This window comes from Felis catus, chromosome D3 (assembly GCF_018350175.1).
Source record: "Felis catus isolate Fca126 chromosome D3, F.catus_Fca126_mat1.0, whole genome shotgun sequence".
Taxonomy (NCBI): Eukaryota; Metazoa; Chordata; class Mammalia; order Carnivora; family Felidae; genus Felis; species Felis catus.
Genome location: NC_058379.1, coordinates 27,223,790 through 27,248,983, shown reverse-complemented (window position 1 = coordinate 27,248,983; position 25,194 = coordinate 27,223,790). Strand labels below are relative to the sequence as shown.

General features: G+C 41.0%; 1 protein-coding gene across 1 annotated transcript in view; it reads left to right on the top strand.

Annotated features, from left to right (window-relative positions):
• The window catches only part of LOC123381193 (ankyrin repeat domain-containing protein 26-like), a 118,043-nt gene that overhangs the window by 66,793 nt on the left and 26,056 nt on the right, over nucleotides 1–25,194 (top strand). The window contains exons 3-10 of the mRNA XM_045041649.1: nucleotides 330–373; nucleotides 2,478–2,607; nucleotides 2,915–2,976; nucleotides 6,312–6,402; nucleotides 10,238–10,274; nucleotides 15,603–15,675; nucleotides 18,551–18,615; nucleotides 18,728–18,927. Coding sequence (XP_044897584.1) covers nucleotides 2,499–2,607; nucleotides 2,915–2,976; nucleotides 6,312–6,402; nucleotides 10,238–10,274; nucleotides 15,603–15,675; nucleotides 18,551–18,615; nucleotides 18,728–18,776 — 486 coding nt within the window. The 5' untranslated portion in view covers nucleotides 330–373; nucleotides 2,478–2,498 and the 3' untranslated portion in view covers nucleotides 18,777–18,927. The remainder of the gene's footprint in view (nucleotides 1–329; nucleotides 374–2,477; nucleotides 2,608–2,914; nucleotides 2,977–6,311; nucleotides 6,403–10,237; nucleotides 10,275–15,602; nucleotides 15,676–18,550; nucleotides 18,616–18,727; nucleotides 18,928–25,194) is intronic.

Below are 25,194 nucleotides of genomic sequence, written 5' to 3'. Positions count from 1 at the left end.
ATGCGGCGGCGGCGGCGTGCGGCGGAATGCGGCGGCGGCGTGCGGCGGCGGCGTGCGGCGGCGGCGACGACGACGGTGGCTGCTGGCCAGAGGTGCGGGGCGGCTGTGCGGCGGGGCCTGATGTCCCCGGGCGCTCGGCCCTGCACCGCCGCGGCTGCAGCTGCGGAGCCGGAGAGCCGGCACTGACGCAGTCTGGGCCGGGAACGCAGCGCTCGCAGCCATGGTCTCTGGAGCCTCGGTTAAGCGGGCGCAGGGCGCAGCGGTTGGGCAGCCCCGGGCCCCGCCCCCAGCGCTTGGCTGACGAGCTGCCCCCTCGTCTCTTCCCACAGAGGCGGACACTCCACAGAGGCTGCTGCGCACCTTCCAGAAGGAGGTGGGTGTCGAGGCGGGGGCGGGGTCGCGATCCTGGGGGAGGGGGCTTTCATGCCCCCGGGGAAGGGTCTCCCGAGGAGAGGTGGCCAAGGAGAGGTGGCCCGTGGCGGGGGCGGGGATGGCCATTTCCGGTTTGGGGCTCACGGGGCTGAGTATTTACCTCCCGGGGAACTGGAGGCAGGTGAGTTTGGGGGTTGGAGTATAGGGGGACTCTGGATGTTTTTATGCTGTGTGCAGGGGCGGATGCAGCGGGAGGGCCCCCTGGGTGTGGGGCACCCCTGGATATGTCTGGGTAGGACCTCCTCTTGTGGAGGAGCCAGTGGTTGCATCTAAGTAAGGTGAGGCAAGCGCCTGGGGGTGCTGACTGGGCGATTTGGGTGGTGGGGGGCTGAGTGGAGCTGCAGAAGGAAGACCAGACTTCGGAAGGGGAAAAGGGGAAAAGGTTCACTGTGGAAAAATGCCCCTCATCCCAGATCTCCCCTTTCCCGTAAATTCTCAGTGTTTGGAGCCACCCCCAGGAGCCAAGGGACTCCCCCCGCCCCCTATCCCTGAAAGCCCCTGGCAAGTGGGTGACTCCATTTGTGGGCTTGTCCCCTGCTGTTTTGGCAGGTGCGTTTCCCTTACCCCCTACCCCACCCCCACATGCAGTCGAGTGAGAAGCAAGCAAGGTTCAACTGTCCCTCTGCCCCTTCCTCTCCTTGGGGCCAACTGGGAACCCAGTCCAGCCTTTAGTTCGTAGCCCTGGACTGCCCGCAGAGGGGAGAATCCATAGTGGTTGGTTCCCGGGGAGCGTTTAGATGCTTGGACTGTGTGTGTGCGTGTGTGTAAAGCATGCACACGCCTATGTGGGCGAGGACATGTGGCTGTGAGTGTGTGCCTCTGAGCATGTCTGTGCATCGGTCTGGAGATATCCAAGTATATCTTCTTACTGCGTGTACGTGGGTCTGTGTGTTTATGTGTTTTCGTGAGTATGAGGTGTATCTGTGTGATTCATGAGTCTCTGTGTACATGGGTGAGGCCGTGACCATGTATGTGTGACTGTATGTGTGTCTATTGCCTTCCTTATGTCACTTCCCATCCTGGGACCCCGTCACTGCTGAGCTGCCTCACCCCTGTATCTTGAGTCCTCAGCCTGAGACCACAAATGCCCTCAGACCTTGGGGGCTGGCCTCATATCTGTGCCTGTGTATGTGTGTTGAGGGTGTCCGCATCTGGTGTCAGCACTGAGCACCAAGAAGCCCCTCCCCGCCTGGTGGCAGACAGCCACCAAAGGACAGGCTTGAAGCCTGGACCTGTTGCTGCCCCTCCCTGCTCAGAAAGCTCAGGCGTATGTCTGCGTATAGGTCTCTATATGTGGCATGTCCCGCATGCCACATTGAATATTTTGTACCTGCTGATCATTTTTCATACGTTGTTCCTGTAATTCACTTGCTCACCTATAATTTTGTAGTACCCTTCTGGGTTTGCTTCCTTTACGTTCATCCTACATTGCTGCCAGGGTGACCTTTCTAAAATATACTTGTGACGATGTCACTCCTCTGCTTATTCAGTGCATCCCCATTACCTGAAGGAGAAAATTCATGTTTTAGCATAACACTGCTCTTTTTTTTTTTTTTTTTGGTTTCGTCCTGATGTTCCAGTAGTATCTATCCCATTCCGAATAACCCTGCTCCAGTTTTGCCATATTGCACAGGGGTTGTCACTTATTGTATTATTTCATACTTGATCTTTTTGCTCATTCTAGAATGGCCTTCACACCCTCCCTGTGCACTTTGTGTGTCGTTTAAGGTACAGCCCTATCTTCCCAGCATTTGCTGACCTTCCCAAATGTAAGTGTTTTCTCCTTTGTGCGTTCACTGTACGTGATTCACTTCCCTTGCAGAACTAGTGGATGGTATTTTCCTGTCCTTACCTGTTTTCATGCATTTCTACCGCTACTAGCATATAGAACAGATTTATTTATATTTCCAGCTCTGCCCCGGATCGTGGCTATGACTTGACAGATACAGTATGTGCTTGTCTTTCTGAGTGGGTGAGTGCGTGACCCAATGAATTAATGTGATATTTTTCTGAAGTCGTGTTTTTGTTTTGTACTGTTTTTCTAGGAAGGAACAGCAAAGTCAGCAATGGAAGCAAAGGAAGATGGTGTTGGTGTTATTGAAAATGTGCCACCAGAACAGACAGTTAATGGCAGTTTGACTTCTGCTGGTGGAGTGCATAAAAATGACAGAAGTGGTAAGCTAGTGAATCTCTGTGAGTTGTTTTCCTATGATTAAATGCTAGTATGAGAAAAATCTGAAAGTATGTAGATCCAAATATATTATCCTTTATTCGTGAAGATATTTTTCTGTTGCTATCTTTCTTTATAAGTATCCCAAGTACTACCCCCTTTTACTTCTGGAGAATCTTGAACCCCCTGAACACCTTTTCTGCTATTGCTTTTATTTTATTGAAATATTCATGAATGGAAATAGACTTGTGTATGTGTTTAAAATTCATAGTAACACGTTTTCATTAATTTATCGGTGACCGTATTCTATAGATATGATGTCAGCATTAGAATTAGGAGAAGAGGAAGATGTAGAATCACTTTCTCTTCCTGAGGTATTGTCTTCTTCTTATTTTTAAGTATAAGCATGGAATGATGTTAAAACGTCCAAGAGATGCTTTGACTTTACTCTCTCATCTCTGCATTTGCCCACAGAAACGATTTCCTTCTGTGTTTTCCTGTATGTGATAAAACAATTATGTGTTAATTATGAGCATACAGCATAGTAGAGTTCTGCTAATTTGCAGACGTAATGAAAGTTGTGTAGTATTAGTGCAGAAAACGAAGGCTTGGAGGGAATGAGTTTGGGTTTTGGAGTTAAGTTATGTGAAACACTAAAGAATTAGTCTAGGTCAACCTATGGCCAAGCGTATGATCCTGTGGTGTATATGGATGTGTCAAACTCCTACTGACATCCAGAAAGAGCTTGGGTGATGGTGTTTACAACTTGAGCCTTCAAAAGATAATGCCTGGGACTTGATAATAATATATTAGGATTGTCAAGTAGATCTACAAGGAGCATTGGGATTATGATGACCACAGTTTGGTTTAGTGGTGCTTCAATAAGTAAAACCCATTTTGGAGAATTAAAATAACATCACAGTCATACTCGTAGTAATAAAGGAAAGTAATGATGGCCTATTCTAAGGTGACAACTAGGGAAGGAGGTAAAAAGGTCCTGATCTCTTAGGCTCAGGCAGCTGCTGCATAATGCTCCAAGCGCTGTATTTGAAATCAAAAGACATGCTAGCATCTTGGTTCCGTCACCTCCTAGCTGTGGGATCTTGGAAAAACTTGCCTGAATGTCTATGACCTCGTTCCTAAAAATGGCACTAATACCCACCTCTTGGTTATGTATAATGAACAAATGTGGCAACGTTTTGTAAACTGCGAGGGGTGCTATAGAAATAGAAGAGAAAATGATCACAGTGCCATGTATTGACTTACTAAATATCAAGGATACTTTTTGGGTGAATGTTTGTTTATTGTTGAGAGGGCAGTGGGGGGACAGAAGATCCCAAGCAGGCTCTGCACTGAGAGCAAGGAGCCCAATGCAGCACTTGAACTCATGAACTGTGAGAACATGAGCTGAGCCAAAGTCGGGCGCCTAATTGACTAAGTCACCCAGGCCCCCCCAAGAATACTTGTTTTAAATGTGAAGATGTCTGAAGGCCATAAAATGGCCATAGTGTCCAGAAAAGAATGGGGAAGTTAGAATGGGTTTTGGATTTTCTAATTTGGGGCTGTGTTAAGTTCCAGTAATCTCTTAGTAGAGACATATAGGTATATAGTTGACCCTTGAACAAGATGGGTTTGGACTGTGGGAGTCCACTTACAGATTTTTTTCAATAAATACAGCACCATCTGTAAATGTATTTTTTCTTCCTTATCATTTTCTTTTTCTTCTTGTTTTTTTTTTAATTATTTATATTGAGAGAGAGGACAGAGCACGTGAGTAGAGGAAGCGGGCGCAGAGAGACCATCTTCATCAGGCTCCACACTGCCAGCGCTGAACCTATCATGGGGCTTGAACCCAGGAAGTATAGATCATGACCTGAGCCAAAGTCAAGAGCCTGACTCTTAACCGACAGTGCCACCCAGCACCCCTTGCTTACGATTTTCTTTGTAACCTTTTCTTTAGTTTATAGTGTTAGAATACAGTATGTAATATATATAACAGAGAAAACATGAATTAATCTGCTGTTTGTATTGTTGGTAAGGTCAGCATTCCTTTATACTAACCCTGACCTTCCATGCTCTGTTTACAGAGTCTATGGCCAAATGAGGCCGAAATGGTAGATTAGATCTAGAGAGCATATACAAGGGCTTCTGCTTTAATGTTCTGGTTTTTTAATATATTTATATATATACAAATATATATATGTATATATATATATGTATATATATAACTATATATTTATATACTTTTGCTATGTATATATACATATATAATGTATAATGTATATATTTATATATACTTTATATAACACGTAAAAATATATATTATATAAATATATATTACGTATTTATGTATATACATTTTGATTTTTAAGTGTAATTGCTTTTAAAGTAGGAAATTCAGTGGAGCTTTTTTTTTTTTTCGTTTTTGAGGATTCCAAAGAAACTTGTGGATTTTCGAGTGTATGGCCATCAGAGCCCGTAACCCTTGCTTTGTTCAAGGGTCAACAGTATAGCGATTTCGTACTTCTGAGATCTTCTCAGTGAGATTAGTGTAAATGTTTTGACCTTAATAAATCGGTCCTTGTATACTGAGTACGTACCAAGCACTTAGATACTGAGTGTACAAGGTGAGGGGATAAGTTGTAGTGGTCGGAGCAGAAAAGTAAGTAAACAGCAATCCATTATAACTCAGTATAAAGGCTTCATTGAAAGAAAATGGAGCATGTTAGTTTAGAGAGTATGGGGGAGTTTGTAGTGAGGATGAGGATGACAGTGGGATTGGGTATTTTGGTAGTCAGAAAAGATCTGAGAGTGGCAAAAAGTGCCAAGTGAAAGATGAGAAGGACCAGTGGTGACGATCTTGGCGAGGGGCATTCTGGACAGAGAGAACCACGGATCATCATTTTACTCCAATGTCTTAGGGTGAGCAAGAAGTAGGAAGACCCACTCCATCATCATAATCATTATTATTGTGGTGTGTAGAAAAAAAATGTGCATCCTGATTAAGTGCTTGGCACATTTTAGGTGACTAAGACATAAATGTTCTTATACTTGCCCTTTGAAAGCTTTCTACACATTTTGAAGAGTTTCATACTTATATCTACAATCTTTTTGCTCTTCACCATAATTTTAAGAAAAGTGTTTCTTACTACATTGCCATTCGATCCAACCCTTCTTTCATCAAGAAAAAGGTCAAGCCTTTGTTTACCTAAAGGAAGCAGCAGCCACAACAGTGTTTTGTTTATACTCAACATGATATACTCCAAAGTTTCTTATCACGTGAGGTATGAATTGACACTGAAACAGATGTCTGCCATTTTATCCCAAGCAGTTTAAATTTATAGCAAGGACACTTTTAAAGAATTTGTGTCAACTGTTATTTCAAATGTCCTTTTATTTTGGTCGGGAATGCAAAGGAAGGTGTTTTGTTAGTTCCTTTTTGAAATCTGCATACAAGTCAGCCTTCTGCCTCTGAAGTATTTATTCTGGCCTTCCATATTCAGTTTACAGAGTCAGTAGCCAAATGAAGATTAAAAGGTACACTGAGTCAAGAGAGCACACATGAGGTTTTGTATTTAAATGTTTTGGTTTTCAATACGTTTTCCTTATTTGTAAGTCTCATTGTTATTAAAATCGTAAATTCAGATATCTTCTTGGAAAAGGATTAGGAAGTCTTCCCGCAACTCATTACTGATGCTACTTTTAACAGAATATGTCTGAGAATCCCAACAAATATGTTCCTCGTTTCTCTGGAGCTGCGGATCAGAAAGGGCAAAGTATATTAAAAGGACAAGTAGAAGGTAAGAACTGTATTTTATTCAAAGGTCATTTGACAGAATGTTGATTTAAAACAGGAATACTGATATATACTAATATCTACAGAAAACTGCCTGTTACGTGCATAGGAAAGAGAAAGAGATGTCAAAAGGAGATGAGCTGTATATCTTATGTGGTGTCAGCAACAGATTAAATTGAGAGTGCCACCAAAGGAGCTAAATGACTAGTTCCGTTTCAAGATACTGGAAGACCTAAGGAACCTCAGGAAATAAGAAAAGATCCAAAGAGGGAATGATGAGAACGGCAGAGAGTACAGGGAGTAAATGAAGGAAAGTAAGCCAGTGTGTATTGTGTTTCTACTGGAAGGTGGTAAAATACACTTGTTCTTTAAAAGGAAGAGCAGACTATTTGAAAGGCAGCAACACTATCAGGTGAGGTTCTAGTACCAGAAGTTGTCAGAGTAGTACCCCCAAATGTTCCCACTCTTACTGTTAACCTCAGGGTTGGGAAGACAGTAAGGACTGACCTAGCTAATGACGCAGAGTTATGTCCTAACTACCATGGATGAACATAAGCATTTGTAGTCAGCGATAAACGTATATACGTTAATGCCATATAAAATTGGGGTACTTCATACGGTAGTATCATTTAGGGCAAAATAAGAGACCTGGAAGGAGGGTCAGATAGGGAGACATCAAGATACCTCATCTGACATTTTGGGTGCGGGATTTGTGACTTTGGATTATTTTGGCAATAACTGCCTTTAATAGGTGCACTATATTTTTCATTTTTTTAAAGAAATTAAGGAAAAGAAACAAAAAAACTATAATCAGTAGTATGTTTTTATAGTCTGTCTGATAGTTCTGATTGTTCTAGAATGATCCCTGTTACTTTTTTGATTCCTATCTTCCAGAAAGATGAACTGAGTCCTACTTAGTTGGAGAAAATTAACTGATTTTTCATATTTGAGAGGAACTTGTATATGGTAGAACATAGTGGCAACCACCAGGATTCTCTTTTTTTTTTCTGAGTACAACAGGATTGTTGCTTGTTTCACACTTTCTGACATCATGATTTCGTCTATTCTTTTAAACCTTTCTTCAAATGGATATATAGGAATGTAGGTATTTTCCAGGCAAATACCAAGAAAAGGAGATTCCAGGAACGGTATTCTGTGACAACCTTCTGACTGTAACCACGTGTAACACATCAACGCAAATAATAAAAATTTCATGTAATGCAGTTGTGTTAGAGGCACCCCAATGACACCCAGATTTGATTATTCACTAGAAGAGCTCACAGGACTCAGCATACAGTTGTACTCATGCCTGTGGTTTGGTATGGGGACAGGCTAGAAAGGCCAGTCAGCACAGAGAAAAGGTGCATGGGGTGAAGTCCAGAGGAGACCAAGCGCAGGCTTCCGGGAATCCTTTCTCTATGGAGTTAGCAGGATGTGCTTAATTCCTCCAGCACGAAATTAGGACAGCGCAAGTGAAATGTTGTCTGCCGGTACGAGGCTTATGGGTACTCAGTGCCCGAGGTTTTCATCGAATGCTAATCACATAGGCATCTTCTCCTTTGCATGTCCCAAAGTTCCAGGTTTCCAGAAGGAAATCAAGTGTACGGCCTTAAGCACATTGATTGTACCAGCACTTAGGCACTGTAAGCCACTCTTAGAGCAGCTAGGAAATGGTGGGAACCCTCCTTAAATCCAAGATCCCCGGGAACAACCAAGGGCCAGTCATTCAAGTAGGATGTTCTGAGGGTAGCCATCTTTGGCCTGCTGGATGAAATCTGTTCTGCATGGGAATTATAGCCCTGACTTAATTTTTGGTGGTGTCTTAAAATTTTATTTTACTAGCAAGTAATATGATGGTTACCATGGTACTGGTTTCAGTTTCATCATCCATATGAAGTAGGTATTTGTACAAAAATTACTGGGGCAATAATAGGTCATTATAATATTTTTCTTATGTGATTAAGCTTTCATTATGATTTTTAGATACGATCAACATAATGATGTTTGATTTAAAATTAGAATACAATCTCTTAATTATATGGAAAACCCAGGTTTGATTCCTATAGTGCTGAATCCCTGTTTATATTCGTAAGATATTTGATCACATTCATCAATTGTTTTCTTGCCTAAGTATACAAATAACTTTTGTATTTTTGTATTTTGCTTTATGTATTTTCATATATTTCCATATGGGAGACAGTACCCCTATTGTGTTACTTTGATCTCTATCTCAATGTTCAAGGTGACTGTATCATGCGTTAATATATGGTAAGAGTAGCTTCAATGGATACGGTGTTTTGTTGTTGTTGTTGTTTACACTTAATACGCTTTATTTTTTACAGCAGTTTTAAGTTCACAGCAAAATATAATAGAAAGTACAGAGAGTCTCCATATACCATACCATGCTCCCGTCCACGCCTGGACTCCCCTGTTGTCAACATCTTGCGTGACAGTGGTCCATTTTTAGTAGTATTTTTTTTCAAATCTTTGTTTCATTTTGAGCGAGAGAGCATGCATGCGTGTGAGCAGCAAAGGGGCAGAGAGGGGGAGGGTAGAAAGAACCCTGTGCTGTCAGCACAGAGCCTGATGCAGGACTTGATCCTACGAACTGTGAGATCATGACCTGAGCTCAGATCCAGACTTGGACGCTGAACCAACTGAGCCACCCAGGCACCCTGACAACAGTGGTGCATTTTATATGGACACTAACGCATCATTTTCAGGCAAAGGCTCTAATTTGCATTAGTGTTCAGCCTTGGTGTTATACATTCTGTGAGTTTTAATAAATGTGTAATGATGTGAATCCACCTTTGTGGTATCATGTGAAAGAGTTTCACTGCCTTAAAAGTCCTCTGTGCTGTGCCCCTTTATCCCTACATTCACCCCATCCCTTAACTCCATAGCCTTGCTCTTTCCAGAGTGTTATATAGTTAGAATCATAGAGTGGATATCTTTGAATGTTTAGAAAATTAAAATTCCCCCAGAATTGAATGTAGGCATTCAAGATATTCCTTGCCCTTTGTTTTGTTTTGTTTTGTTGCTCAGCAGCAGAGGATCTGATGACATATGCCTTCCATGAACAAAGCATAATCTCTCTAGATGTGTGTTACCTAATGGGGAGGGTTGAGAAAAATGACATCATGAACCACTACATAGCACTCACATTGGGATCATACTCCTCTGTGATGTACGGTGGGTCTAGATAGAGTCTCTAGCAATGGAAGGAGACAGTCTCAAGAGGTTAGAACTTTATCAAACTGGAATGCCAAATCCTTCTTCCTTGACTTCCCATCGGAAATAAGGCCAGGGAGAGTCTGTTTGCTGTGGTTTGGCCATGCTGCAAAGTACAGTAGCTATAGAGCACACTTTGTGAGGGGGTGTTTCGTCCTAAAACTGAACAGTCTGAACCAAAGGGCTGGGGAAGTTCTGCCGTGTTACAGCAAAAATAAACATACTCTCTTTTAACTCCTCTAGTAGTGGAAGTCCAGAAAAATCATGCTAGTTTCAGTTTGACATTGTCAGCTTAGGATAAACATTCACCTAACGATACCATTTTCCTCCAGCATCATAGAGTCTGTCAGTAATGGTCATTGTAAACATCAGTTCACCTGTAGCTGTCAAATTCTGATAAAACCCATTCTTGCTTTTGGTCAATATAGAGGAGAAGCTAAGATTTCTTAGTGCTTTAAGCCTACCAATGGTATAATTACCATTCAGTGTAGTGTGGTTTCCAGGTGTGGTCCCAAAGCAATACTTCTTCACAAGTCATAAGCCGTACACTTGTAATTTCCTATAGTTTTCAATTGTTGATTTAACATGTATTTTGCTTTCTCCTTTAGGAGCAGATAAGAACGCTGAGGAAGACTCTATAACCAGGTAGGATTTTTATGGATTTGTAAAAATGGCATTTGTTGGGGCACCTGGGTGGCTCATTCAGTTAAGGGTGTGACTCTTGATTTCAACTCAGGTTTGTGAGTTCAAGCCCCACGTCGGGCTTTGGGCTGACCGCCTCCTTGTGGTATCTTTCCCTCTTTCTGTGTGCACTCACTCTCAGAGTATAAAGGAATGAAATGAAATGAAACGGAAAATGAAAGGAAAGGGAATGAAATGAATGAACTGAAAATTATGTGTTTCCTAAGGGAACGCAGAGAACAAAAGCGGTTGTTGAGTGTTGTACCCTGGATGAGACACTATAACCTATGCGTAACATCTGTTAACTTATACAGTCATTGCATAGCTTTGCAAAGTAGCTGTGTTATTGTAGCCTACTTTTTATTACTTTGGCAGATGTGGTTCAGGGAGGTTGATTACTCGACCCATGATTCCATAGTTAATGAGTAGCTGAGGGGTTTGCCCATCAGCCTGTGTAGCTTCCACATCCATTCTCTGGTTCCTCAGCAGCACTGAGAGGAAGACACAGATCCTAGGGCAGATCAACTCAGAATGTCAAAGGTAATGATGTCGGAACTCTAATTTAGGGTTTTCTTAAGAAACCAGGTTAGTCCAAGCATTTGCCCTTATATGTTTGACCACTAGTGCTAAAAAGTAATTAGTGCGGTGGTAACTAGTCCCTTGTTTTTACCATCAGAGATTGTACGGTGGATGTCAGCTATGGCCATGGTGTCACGGCTTTTACATAATATGCAAGATCTAGCCAGGCAGCTCCTTAGATGTGGTGATATCCACTCTTCTTGACACAAATGAGTTTTCTGTAAGGGAAGGATATCTAGTTGTAGACCATGTTTCGTTAATTAAATTCAACCTCTGTTTTGAGGATATTGCTCTATGCTTCTCTGTTGCCTAAGTTCCCAGTCTGGTTTCCCTTTGGGCCAGTACCCTTGACTTGTTCTAGGAAGCTTTTTTTTTTGTGGAGATGTTTTTTCCCATGACTTTTCTGTACTGTTGTTTTTGCCCTTTTACTTTCTTCTCTCGTTTTCTTGGTATTTCTTTTTTTTCCATTAGTTTTTCTACTTCTGCCATCTAAGGACTCTGCATATTTCCAGAAGCCAAATCAAAAGCACTTAGAATCTCAAGATGTAGGGAACCTCAGAGATTAATTCATCAAAATACCCTCTGGTACTTCAACCTATGTTTAACCTCCTTGCCCAATGGTTGTTTCCATGGAGAATTTGAAACTCAAAAGAGATTGACGTGACCTATTTGGATATGATAAGTGACAGAAATGAGATTTAAATTTGGGTTCTTTTCTTTCTTTCTTTTCTTTCTTTGTTTTTGTCTTCGCCTTGCAGGCAAATGTTTTAATAATAGAAAGCTGGGGAGCGGGTCCAATGAATACAATGAAGGAGGGTAAGAATCGAATTAGCAGAGGAGACCAGGTTTCAAGAAGAACAACACTGAGCTGGATAGGAATAAGAGTTTTAGAAAAGATGTCAGAGTATGGGGGTTTATGCCAAGTGAGATAAAGGTGAATGACAGGAATGAAGGAGCCAGGGTTAGGGGAGTTGTTTAGAAAGGCATATTCAAATAGAGAGTTCAAGAGGGTCCTGACCAGTTTCTGCTTTTCTGTCTGTTGGTTTCATTGAAGGTGCGAGCATACTTCAGATTTTCTGTTGAGAGAGATTGAAAATCATTTGAGCTGCTGGGAAGAGTCTGTTTACAGCAAAGAGAAATATGATATCATCTACTTGTACCCCCACTTAGGGAGGATGGCTTAGATCCTCTCAAGGAATTGGGGGTTGGATGTGGAGATTCTGAACTACAGAGATGTATGGCCCAAGGCAAGCTGTCTCCTCACTCCACCTCTATTCCTGAATCTGTGATGCCCTTCCCATGTACCTGTAGGGCTGGGCAGGGGTACGACTGACTTGTCAAATCAGTAAGGGAGCTTCATCTGGATAGGTGATAACATGCCTATGTTGAGGTGACTGTGTGGATGACTGAGACTCCCAATTAGCTTGTCCTCCAGGAGCAGGACATGGCTCCTGCCCTCGGTCATTTGAGCCCATCCTTGTTGTAGGAGTCTGTGCCTTCATAGGCTAAAGATTGAAAGGTTGGAGAATGCCACTAAACCGTGCCGAAGAGGGATGTAGGAGTGGGAGCTCATAGGGAAGAAAATATTCAGGCAGCGAATAGAGAAATAGAGGCACAACTACCAGGACCATTTTGATCGCAGTCTCTCTCCTTGGGGAGCCTAATGTCTCTGAAGGCTTGGAAGGTCTTGCTAGTTCTTATGGACCTCAATAAGGCAAGACCAGTGTAGGAACAAAGTTGGCCTTGGGAACTTTTAATCTTTTACTCTCTAGTTGGTAATTCCACTCATAACATAGAAAGCTTCACTTTGGAATATTTACTTAAATGGGGGTCTACCTGACACACAATGTAATAGGTGATGCAACAACTCTGGATTTTCCTCCATGCTCGCCATAAGTGTAGCTCCCATCTGTTAATGTATAATGCTATTACGATATCACTGACTAGATTCCCTATGCTGTACCTTTGATCCTTGTGATTTATTCATTCTATGACTGGAACCCTGAACTTCCCTCCCCCCTTCACCCGTTTTGTCCATCCCCCCACCTCCCCTCCCTTCTGGCAACAGTCAATTCTCTGCATTTATGGGTCTGTTTCTGCTTTTTCTCTGTTTGTTCATTTGTTCCCTTTTTTAGATTCTACATACAAGTGAAATCATATAGGATTTGTGTTTCTCTGTCTGACTTATTTCATTTACCCTCATACTGTCTAGGTATATCCATGATGTTGCAGATGGCAAGATCTCATTCTGGTTTATAGCTGCGTAATATTCCTGTGTGTGTGTGTGTGTGTGTGTGTGTGTGTGTGTGTGTGTGGTCTGTTCATGTATTGGTGGACACTTAGGTTGCTTCCATATCTTGTCTATTGTCAATAATGCTATAATAAAGATAGGGGTGCGTATATCTTTTAAAATTAGTATTCCAATTCCCTTGGGTAAAGAAATACCCAGTAGTGGAATTCCTGGATCCTATGGTATTTGTATGTTTTATTTGTTGAGGCTCCTCCATACTGGCTTTTGCTGTGGTGATGCCAATTTACATCCCATGACGATTGCACAAGGGTTTTTTTTCTTCCACACCCTGAGCAACCCTTGTTGTTTCCTGTGTGTTGAAACTGAGCCATTCTGACAGATGTGAGGTGAGAAGTCATTGTGGTAACTTTTATACATTTAATTTTCAACCATTTTGGAGAATTCCCTGCCTGTCACACTTGGTTATGGAAACTCAGACTGGGTCTTTCCTGGAGATTTCACAGGGTAGGAGAGGTGGAAGCAAAATAGCGAACTGAAAGCTGTTTTAAAACAGGGTCCAAAAATTGAGACCTGTACTCTGGAAACCGTAAAACACTAATGGAAGAAATTGAAGGTGATGGAAAGAGAAAGACATCCGATGATCATAGATGGGAAGAATACATATTTTTAAAGTGTGTACACTACCCAAAGCAATCTACAGATGTAATGTAATCCCTGTCAACATACCAACAGCATTTGTCACAGAGCTAGACAAACAATCCTAACCATTATATAGAACCACAAAAGACCTTGAATGGCCAAAGTAATATTGCAAAAAAGGAAAACTGGAGGTATCGTAATCTCAGATTTCAAATTTTATTCCAAAGCTGTAGTAATCTAAACAGTATAGTGGGTACCGGCGTAAAAAACAGCCACATAGCTCAATGGAATAGAACTGAAAACCCAGAAAGAAATCCACAACTGTTGGGCAGTCAATCTTCCACAAACAGGAAAGTCTATCCAGTGGGGAAAAGGCAGTCTCTTCACCAAATGGCGTTGGGAAAACCATACAAGCCACATGCCAAAGAATGAACCTGGACCAATTTCTTTACCATAGACAGAAATAAACTCAAAATGAATTAAAGACCTAAGTGTGAGACCTGAAACCATAAAAAAAATCCTTGAAGAGAGCACAGGCCGTCATTTCTCTGTCTTTGGCTGTAGCAACATGTTACTAGTTATGTTTTCTGAGCCAAGGGAAATAAAGGAAGAATAACTATGGGGACTACATCAAACTACAAAGCTTTTGCACAGTGAAGAAAACCGTCAAAACTAAAGGGATCCTCTGTGATGGGAGAACACATTTGCAAATGTTTTGCAAAGCCAATAAAGGGTTAGTATTCACAATGTATAAAAAATTGATAGAAGTCAACATCCCCCCCTCCAGAAAAGCCCAGTTTAAAAATGAGCAGAAGACCAAACCAGACATGTTTCCACAGACAACATACAGATGGTCAACAGACACCTGAAAAGATGCTCCCCAAAACTACAACGAGATACCACGTTCACACCTGTCAGAATGGCTAAATTCCCAGACACAAGAAACAAGTGTTTGTGAGGATGTGGAGACAGAGGAAACCTCTTGCACTGTTGGTAGAAATGCAAACGGTTGTGGCCCCTGTGGAAAACAGTATGGAGGTTCCTCAAAAAATTGCAAACAGGACTCTCCAGTAATTGCAATCCAGTAATTGCACTCCTGGATACTACCCAGAAGAATACAGAAACACGAATTCCATGGGACACACGCACCCCTGTGTTTATTGCAGCATCATTTCCAATAGCCAGCGCAAACGTCCATTGACAAACGAGTGAACAAAGAAGTCCTGTATGTATGTATGTATGTATGTATGTATGTATGTATGTATGTATGTATATGTATATCCATACACAGACACACACACACACTCACACTGGAATATTACTCAGCCATAAAACAATGAAACCTTGTCTTTTGCAATGACCTGGTTGAAGCCCTAGAGTAGTAGGGTAAACAAAGTCAGGGAAAGACAAATACCATATGGTTTTACTCATGTAGCACCTAAGAAACAACAAATGAGCAAAGGGAGAAAAGGCGAGACAAACCAAGAAATAGGCTCTTAACTGCAGAACAAACAGATGGTTCCCAGAGAGGAGATGAGTGGTGGGAGGGGTGAAAGAGGTGATGGGGATGAAGGAGTGCCCTTGTCATGATGAGCACGGGGTGAGTATGGAGTTGGTGAATCACTGTATTGTACCACTTAAATTAATATAACACTGGATGTTGCTATTACTGGAATTAAAATAAAACTTAATGAAAAAAACAGAGGCCAACTTTTAATTATACCAAGAAACTTTGTTGAGTAAACAGCTGACATTTCCCTTATTTTTGAAATTTTGTTTTTTAATGAATGAACATGTTTTTGTTGTATATTTTTGCTCTAAAGGCTTTCCGACAAACCTGGTCCTGATGATTCATGGCCTACATCGGCTAGCCAAGACTTCGATTTTGGTACCAAGGTAAAGTACCCTCCTGTGAAACTCACTTTCCTGCTCTGAATTTAGTTTTCTCCCTTATTTACTCTGAAAATTTAACAGTAGCCTGTGTATCATCATTTTATGTGTGTAACGGAAAGTTAGCAAGAACAAACCACTTTGCAGATACATGACGCGTTGAGTGTTTTGTTTTGTTTTGTTTTACTCTGGTAAATCCTAGAGGTGGAGGCTGATCAAAGAATGGGCTGGAAAATATATAATGACCGTGAAATTATATTGGGAAAAGCTTTCCCATAATGGAGGAAATATGACATTTGGTTAAGGATAAGGATTCTTACTGTGATAGTAGCATGACTGATAATACTCATGCCTAAATGAAATCTTATTGGATCCAAGTATCTATTGTAGGTTGCCCCCGGCCCCGGGCAAGTTTTATTTTGGTGAGACACAGGATTTTCCTTTGTCTCTATCCTTTGTCCTACATTTAGACTGAAATAACATTAGAAAATGTAGAAACTTAGATGTTTACATTATTTCTCAACATTTACCTTACAAAGGTGTTCCCCTGTGTTTTTGAAATAACTCCACGAAGAGTAAGTGACAATCGTGCATCTCCCTGAAGAATACGTATTTTGCTGAAAAGAGTAGCTCTATGAGCAGAGGCTCTTCATAGCCAAGTTGTCAAATTTCTAATTTCAGAAATCTTTCCTATTCTAGCTTTTAAAACTATCTCCTCTTAGTCCTTGTGTCTGATTCTAAAATTTAAAGTTTCAGACATCTGATGTTTATTTAAATATTCATTTCAAAGCCCCTAAATCATTATAAGCTCCTGGAGGTTAGGAAACATACTTGTTTGACTCCTGGAGCTCCTAGAATAAAGTCTTGCTTGGAAGAAGCAATGGCATAGTTTTTGAATGTGAATAAATGAGCAGGGAAATGGAATTCCGTAGAATGGAATTTGAAAAGTAACGAAATACGCATGATATATCACAATTAAATATGTGAATTTAAAAAGTAAGGCTTCAGTTTATATTCCGTTTTAGTGTTTAATATGTATCAACGCAAATGAACTCTATTGAGGAAATCAGGAGTTACATAAGAAAGAAGGTGACAGTATGTTTTTAGTATCCTCCCATTGTGAGCTTAGAAATGCAGAGAACAACTCCTCAGCCTTTGTTTTGTTAACCCCATCCGTGTCCCATTACATACATCCTTTGAAGGTTCCCATTTCTTCCTAGAATTCTCATTCCAATTCTTTCTCCATAGTGAAAGTTGATGTGTTAGGAACCTTTCTTGTTCTGTTCTTTTGTGAGTCTAGTAAAAATTTGTAGCTTTTAGGAAGTGATAGATGCCAGTAATTGAACAATTTACTTTATAGTGAAAAAAATTAAATTCCTTATTACAGTATTTATAACCAGATATCTGTAGAGTGATACAAGTCAGTATTATTAGGGATATGTTGTGAATGGAAGCCTCTGTTTTACATATAGATTTTATATATATCTTTAAAAGGTTTAGAAAAGACTATTGTTCATAGTATATGCCCAATCCTACTTATGTACCTTTGAAAAGTGTATGTTGTTTCCACTTATCTTATTTTGCTCACATTTTTCCTTTTCTTCCTTGTCTTAAGCTCATGCTTGATTGATTGGTCATGCCTTATGTTTTTTCATTTTTCTTTCTTCTCCCCCTATGCTTTTTAAGGTATTTTTGATGTTTATAAAGTTTATTTATTTTGGAGCGAGAGAGAGAGTGCAAGCAGGGTAGGGACAGAGACAGAGGGAGACACAGAATCCAAAGCAGGCTCCAGGCTCCGAGCTGTCAACACAGAGCTCAATGTGGGGCTCAAACCCACAAACCGTGAGATCATGACTCATGAGCCGAAGTTGGATGCTGAACTGACTGAGCCACTTAAGTGTTCCCCCCACCATGCTCTTTTTTAATGATTTACCCCTAGCCTGATGTTTCCTTGCAGAAAACATTTCTTTAGTGTCTGTTCTTTTAGTACATCACTTTCTGTCAACTCCATTGTCAACATATTGGTTACGGAATTCTACACTCTGTGGGTGGTTTTCATCCATGAGTCATTGCCCCACAAGGTTTCTTATTCTTTTTTCATCTTTGTTGGAAGGAGCTGAGCTAAATGTTTTTGTAATGTTTATATTTCTCTTAGAAAGGGAGGGAGAGAGAGAGAACGAGCAAGTGCTCTTAGGGAAGGGCAGACAGAGAGGGAAGGAGGGAATATCAAGCCGGTTCCACGCTGTCAGCACAGAGCCCGATGTGTGCCTTGAACCCCACTAACCATGAGTTCATGACCTGAGCTGAAATCAAAAGTTGGTCACGTAACTGACGGAGCCACCCAGGCGTCCCAGAAGGAGCTACATTTAAACAGTCATATTTGACTTTAGTGTTTTGAGAAACAGAAGCAACTTAAACTGTTTGAAATTCCAACTTACCTACATAAGATACTACTGAAGAGTAAGTTTGTACATTTTCTCTTACAAGAGATAGTTCAGGCCAGTATAAATCATGCAAACATTTCACAAGATAACGTATTTAAATTTCTTAGTGTTAGTTTTTTCAACATGCTTTCAATTACATAGGGTTCAAGGTGTAGCTGAGGTTACTTTGGTAAAGTATTTACCCGATATTAATCAGTTACAGGTACGGCGAGTAACATTTTGAGACTACCTGTGAGATCTCTTGTGTTGCTCACCACATGAGAAAATGGAGACTGGTAATAAATAGTAAACGGCATAACTGAGATTTGAGTCTACATTTGAAAGATTCCAAAGCCTGTGTTCCTTGTGTAAGGGTGCGCATTTTGTAATGGTAAATATTACAATGATTTTATTGAGTTGGATTCTCGTAATCCTTAAAGCTGTTAATTCTTTTCTAGAATGTCCCAAAACCATGCGTAGCAAAGCTACTGCATTCTTCTTGGCAATTTATGAAACATAAACAGTAAGTTATTGGGAGACTTGTATTATTCACTGATTCTTGTCCATTCTCGTGTTATTCACCAATTTGAAGTGACAGGTAATTTCATGTCCTCTTTACTTTGTTTTCTACTAAGTGAGAGCAAAACGTGGCACTGTGAAACCAGAAGGTGGAACCTTATTTGAGGACAACAATCCTGATTCTGAAAATAAAGATATGGCTGAAACTCTTTCCAAACCACCAGCCAGAGTTTATGGCGATCCTCTTCCTGTTTTACCATCATCGAAATCTCTTCTGAAACCTCTCAAGACGTTAGCTGTCCTTGGTCTTGCAAAGGTAAGTTGTTTTGTTGTATGCTCCCCCCACCCCATACCATCCTCTTGCTCTTTATAATGATGAAAAGGATCTTAGGAAGAAATGGAAGTCCTCAAGATCATAATAGAAATCTGTGTAATGACCACAGAGAGGAAGGTACAGGATTGAAATTTATAAAGTTTGGTGGGAGTAGACAATTCTCGCAGATGCCTTTATGGAAGCAAAGAAGGAGAAGGCAGCTGGAAAGAATAGCTAGATGCATATGAAGATGAGGAGGGGGGTGAAGGGGAAGAATTCATTTTAGAGGGGCGAGATGAACTTAAAAGTATGAAGAGTTGAGAGAAAGTATCATAAAATCACAGCAGCAGTAGTGGAATTAAGGCAGAGCAGATGTTCTTTAAATTATAAAATGTGGGAGAAAATATTTTAAGTGCAAATTAAGAAAAAGAAAGCCAGGTAATAAAAAAAACACACAAAAAGCGCTTAGATTCCTCTGAATGACTTACAGCTGATTTCTGTGAAGAACTGGAAGAAATTTTTGCCCTTACGTTTCAGTTTAATAAAGGTGATATCCTGTATTTAGTTTAGCAACACCTGTGTTTCTAAGGAATGCAAAGTGAAATCTGTTTAGGCCATACCAGATTGATGGCGAATTTTCAATTTTTGGCTATTGTCTTTCTTGGGGTTTCTAAGGTTACTTACTGTGTGGTATAATCTTGGTATATTTTAGGTCTTTTTGAGTAGACAGAGAGGAAAGAAACATTTATTCTTTTCATTCAATGAAATTTCTGGTGATGTAAATAAGGTTCTTTATCCGTGAAATGAAAAACTAAATTTGAAGCTGCAACACTGAATTTGTTTTTTGTTTTTGAGCTTATTTATTTATTTTGAGAGAGAGAGCAAGCAGGGTGGGGACAGGGAGAGAGGGGAGAGACAGAGAGAATCCCAAACAGGCACAGACTCGATGCATAGCTCAGAGCTCGACGCATAGCTCAGACTCACAAACCGGCTTGCGAGATGACGACCTGAGCCCAAATCAAGATGCTTAACTGCCTGAGCCACCCAGGTGCCACTTAAGCTGCCACACTCTGAAAGAAAAAATATATAAAATATGTTTTCTGCATTCTGATTTACCTTTTTTTTAAAATGTTCAACTGTTTATGTATTTTGAGAGAGACAGAGACAGAGACAGAGAATCCTAAGCAGGCTCTGTGCTGCCAGTGTCAAACCTGACACAGAGCTTGAATAACCTGAGCCAAAATCAAGCTGGATGCTTAACCAGCTGAGCCACCCAGGTGCCACTCTTCTTTTTAATAGAATCTGCATAGGATAGACACATACACACATACCAGATGAATGAACTCAAAATGTATAAATTTTTGTCTAATATGAACTCTTTGTCATGACAGAATCATAAGGCAGGAAGGGTTTCCAAGAGAGTATGCAAAATTCTTTGTAGGAGATGATTTTTACTTATTTGAAGATTTCCAACAATAGATACATTTTTATTTTATTTAAAAAAAAATTTTTTTTTCAACGTTTTATTTATTGTTTTTGGGACAGAGAGAGACAGAGCATGAACGGGGGAGGGGCAGACAGAGAGGGAGACACAGAATCGGAAACAGGCTCCAGGCTCTGAGCCATCAGCCCAGAGCCTGACGCGGGGCTCGAACTCACGGACCGCGAGATCGTGACCTGGCTGAAGTCGGACGCTTAACCGACTGCGCCACCCAGGCGCCCCAATAGATACATTTTTAAAACAATATTTATTTATTTTTGAGAGAGATGGAGCATGAGCAGGGGAAGGGCAGAGAGAGAGAGGGAGACACAGAATCTGAAGCAGGCTTCAGGCTCTGAGCTGTCACCACAGAGCCTGACACGTGGGGCTCAAGCTCAGGAACCATGCGATCATGACCTGAGCCAAAGTTGGATGCTTAGCCGACTGAGTCCCCCGGGCACCCCAAGGTACATTTTATATTATTCAGGGGAAACTTTAGTATTCATAGTTGTTCGAATTAGCATGTAAAGTCTTTCATGTCTAAAACTGAGAAAGACTGGTGAGTTGATTTTTTTTTTTTTTTAGTCCCTTTCTTCTTTCCTCCTGGGAATGTTCAGTCCTGCTTGATAATGACACATGTATTTGAAGACTTTAAAATCTTCAAATTGGATGATCATAAATATATTAGTTGCTTAATGCTAGATTCCTTCTCGGGTCCTTAACTACCTTTCTATATGGTGTAGTTAGGAAATTAGAGCTCTTCATATGCTGTTCCCAGTAGAATAATAAAACTATATGAAGTGTAAAATCGGTTTTTATATTTTTCTTAGACATCGTGGTAGTAGTGGAAAATGGCTCAAAATTCTGTAATCCTGTATTTCTCTTCTATACTTTAAATCGTGTCCCTTAAGATTAATTTTTTTATTTGTTTTACTATTTTTTTTAATGTTGATTCTTGAGAGAGAGTGAGGGAGCATATGAATCGCAAGCTGACTCCATGCTTCGTGTGGACATGATGCAGGGCTTGATCCCATGGCCTTGGGACCATGACTCGAGCTGAAACTAAGAGTTGGACGCTCAACTGACTGAGCCACCCAGGCATCCCAAGATTAATTTTTAAAAAGCAGTATTCTTATAAAATCCTGAATTAGTGTTTCACAGTTAAAACTTTTTATGACTGTTAATGCCATTCATTACAGAAATGAATATTTGTCTATATTAGTAAACGTATAGTTTGCACCCTTAAAACTAATGTTGGAATATAGACGTGAAATCTTGAATCTCATGTTTTTTTTCCCCTGCTTTTGTGATCGTATTATGTTTACTCTTCAAAAATATTTTTAGTGTTTGTTTATTTTTGAGAGAGAGAATGTGAGGGAGAAGGGGAGGGGTAGGGAGAGGGGGACAGAGGATCCAAAGCGGGCTCTGTGCCGACAGCAGAGAGCCTGATGCGGGGCGCGAACTCATGAACCAAGAGCTCATGACGTGAGCCAAAGTCGGAGACTTAACTGACTGAGCCACCCAGGCGCCCCTCCCCTGTTTTCATTATTATTCTTTATTCTTTATTTTTATTAGTTTACAATTTAGTGTCCAGTTAGGGAATATATAGTGTGTACAGTGTAGTCTTGGCTTCAGGAGTAGATTCCCGTGATTCATCACTTCCGGATAACCCCAGGGCTCCTTCCAACATGTGCCCTCCTCAATGCCCACCATCCCTTTTTTCCACCCCCTTAACTCCCCACCCGCATCAACCCTCAGCTTGTTCTCTGTCTTTTAAGAGCCTCGTATGCTTTGCCTCTTCTAGGTATTTGTAACTATTTTTTCTTTCCCTTCCCCTATGGTCTTGTGTGAAGTTTTCAAATTCCACCTATGAGTGAAAACATACGATATCTTTCTCTTTACTGACCTATTTCACTTCGCATCATACCTTCCAGTTGTTTCCACAGTGTTCAAATGGCAGGATTCCATTCTTTTTCATGGCCGAGTCGAAGTATTCCATTGTATATAGAAACCACCTCTTCTTTAGCCATTCATCAGTTGATGGACATTTGGGCTCTTTCCATAATTTGGCCATTGTTGGTAGAACTGCTATCAACTCTGGGGTACATGTGGCCCTACAAATCAGCACTCCTGTATCCTTTGGATAAATGCCTAATAGTGCTGTTGCTGGGTTGTAGGGTAATTCTATTTTTAATTTTTTGAGGAACCTCCACACTGTCTTCCAGAGCGGCCGCACCAGTTTGCATTGCCACCAACAGTGCAAGAGGGTTCCCATTTCGCCACATCCCCGCCAACATCTGTTATTTCTGGAGTTGTGAATTTCACCACCGCACTCTGACCGATTGAGGTGGTATCCCAGTGGGGTTTGATTTGTATTTCCTGGATGACGCGTGATGTTGAGCATCTTTGCATGTGTCCGTTGGCCATCTGGATGTCTCCTTTGGAAAAGTGTCTATTCACGTCCTCTGCCCCTTTCTTCGCTTACTTGGTTTTTGGGTGTCGAGTTTGGCAAGTTCTTTATAGACTTTTTATCCTAACCCTTTATGTGATATGCCATTTGTGAATACATATCTTCTCCCATTCCGTCGGTTGCCTTTAAGGTTTGTTGATTGTTGCCTTTGCTGTGTGGCAGCTTTGTATCTTGATGAGGTCCCAGAAGTTCACTTCTGCTTTTATTTCCCTTGCCTTTGGAGACATGTCAAGTAAGTAATTGCTGCAGCCGAGGTCAGAGAGGTGGTTGCCTGTTTTCTCCTCTAGGATTTTGATGGTTTCCTGTCTCACGGTTAGCTTTTTCATACATTGGAGTTTATGTTTGTGTAAGGTGTAAGAAAGTGGTCCAGTTTCACTCTTGTGCATGTGGCTGTCCAGGTCTCCCAGCACCATTAGCTAAAGAGACTGTCTTTTTTGCATTGGCTACTCTTTCCTGCTTTGTTGGGGCTTAGTTGGCCACACATGTGTGGGCCCATTTCTGGGTTCTGTATTCTATTCCATTGGCCTCTGTGCTTGTTTGGAGCTAATACCGTGCGTTTGAGGAGTCCAGCTTTGTAGTACAGGCTGAAGTCCGGGATTGTGATGCCTCCCCCACTCTGGTTTCCTTTCTCAACCTTACTTTGGTTCTTCTGGGTCTTTTGTGGTTCTGTCCAAAGTGTAGGATTGTTTGTTCTAGTTCTGTGAAGAATGCTGCTGTTATTTTGATTGGGATTGCATTGAATGTACAGATTGCTTTGAGTAGTATTGACATTTTAACAATGTTTGTTCTTGCAACCCATGAGCATGGAATATTTTCCGGGTTCTTTGTGTCTTCTTCAGTTTCTTTCATAAGTTGTCTATAGTTTTCAGCATACAGATCTCTTACCTCTTTGGTTAGGTTTAATGCTAGGTATTTTATGGTTTGGTGCAGTGGTAAATGGGATCGATTCCTTGATCTCTCTTTCTAACGCTTCATGATTGGTGTATAGACATGCAACCGATTTGGGTGCATTGATGTTTTATCCTGTAGCTTTGCTGAATGCGTGTGTCAGTTCTAGCAGTTTTTTGGTGGAGGCTTTCAGGATGTCCACGTAGAGTATCGTGTCATCTGCAACCTGTGAAAGTTTGACCTCTTCTTTGCCAACTTGGATGCCTTTTATTTCATTTTGTTGTGTGATGTCTGAGGCCAGGGCTTCCAACATTGTGTTAAACAACAGTGGTGAGAGTAGAAATCCCTTCATGTTCCTGATCTCAGGGGAAAAGCTCTCAGTGTTTCTCCATGGAGGAGACTATTTGCTGTGGGCCATTCATATGTAACTTTCATGGTTCAAAGGTCTAGTCCTTCTATCCGATTTTCTTGAGGGTTGTATTAAGAAAGAGTGCTGTATTTTGTCAAATGCTTTTTCTGCATCTATTGACAGGATCATATGGTTGTTATCCTTTCTTCTCTTCATGGGACGTGTCATGTTGATTGATTTGTGAATATTGAACCAGCCCTGCTGCCCTTTTATATTTGTGGAGGGCTGTTTTGTGACCCAGGATGTGATCTATATTGGAGAATGTTCTATATATGCACTTAAGAAGAATGTGCATTCTACTGCTGTTGGATGAAAAGATCTCAATATATCGGTGTTGATATCCAGGTATATAAATGTATGTATGAAGGCCAATACGTATGTATGTATATCTGAATACATCTGGTCCAATGACACATTGGATCTGTGTTTCCTTACTGATTTTCTGCCTTGATGACCCGCCTGTTGCCATGCGTGGAGTCTTAAAGTTGTCCACAATCATGGTATTTGTATGTATACCTTTATTCATGTTTGTGATTAATGGATTCATATATGTGGGCGTTTCACTTTGGGGGCATAAACATTTGCAATTGTTAGCTCCTCTTGATGGATAGACCCCTTAATTATGATAAAATGTCCTTCTGAATCTGTTACCACAGTCTTTGGTTTAAAATCTAGTCTGTCTGGTGGAAGTATGACGACTCCAGCTTTCTTTTGACTTCTAGTAGCATGATAGTTGGTTCCCCATACCTTCACTTTGAATCTGGAGGTGTCCTGGGGTGTAAAATCAGTGTCTTGTTGACAGCATATAGATGGATCTTGTTCTTTGGTTTTGTTTTGTGTTTTATCCATTCTGATTACCTGTGTCTTTTGATTGGGCCATTGACTGTTTCCCACCCCTCCCTTCTGCCCTGCCAAGTTTCTTTGGACAGGTCTGCTGCTACCCTTATGTGTCTTCCCTTGTAGATTAAGACCCGTTTGTCCCTAGCTGCTTTCAGAATTCGCTCTTTATCTTTGTATTTTTCT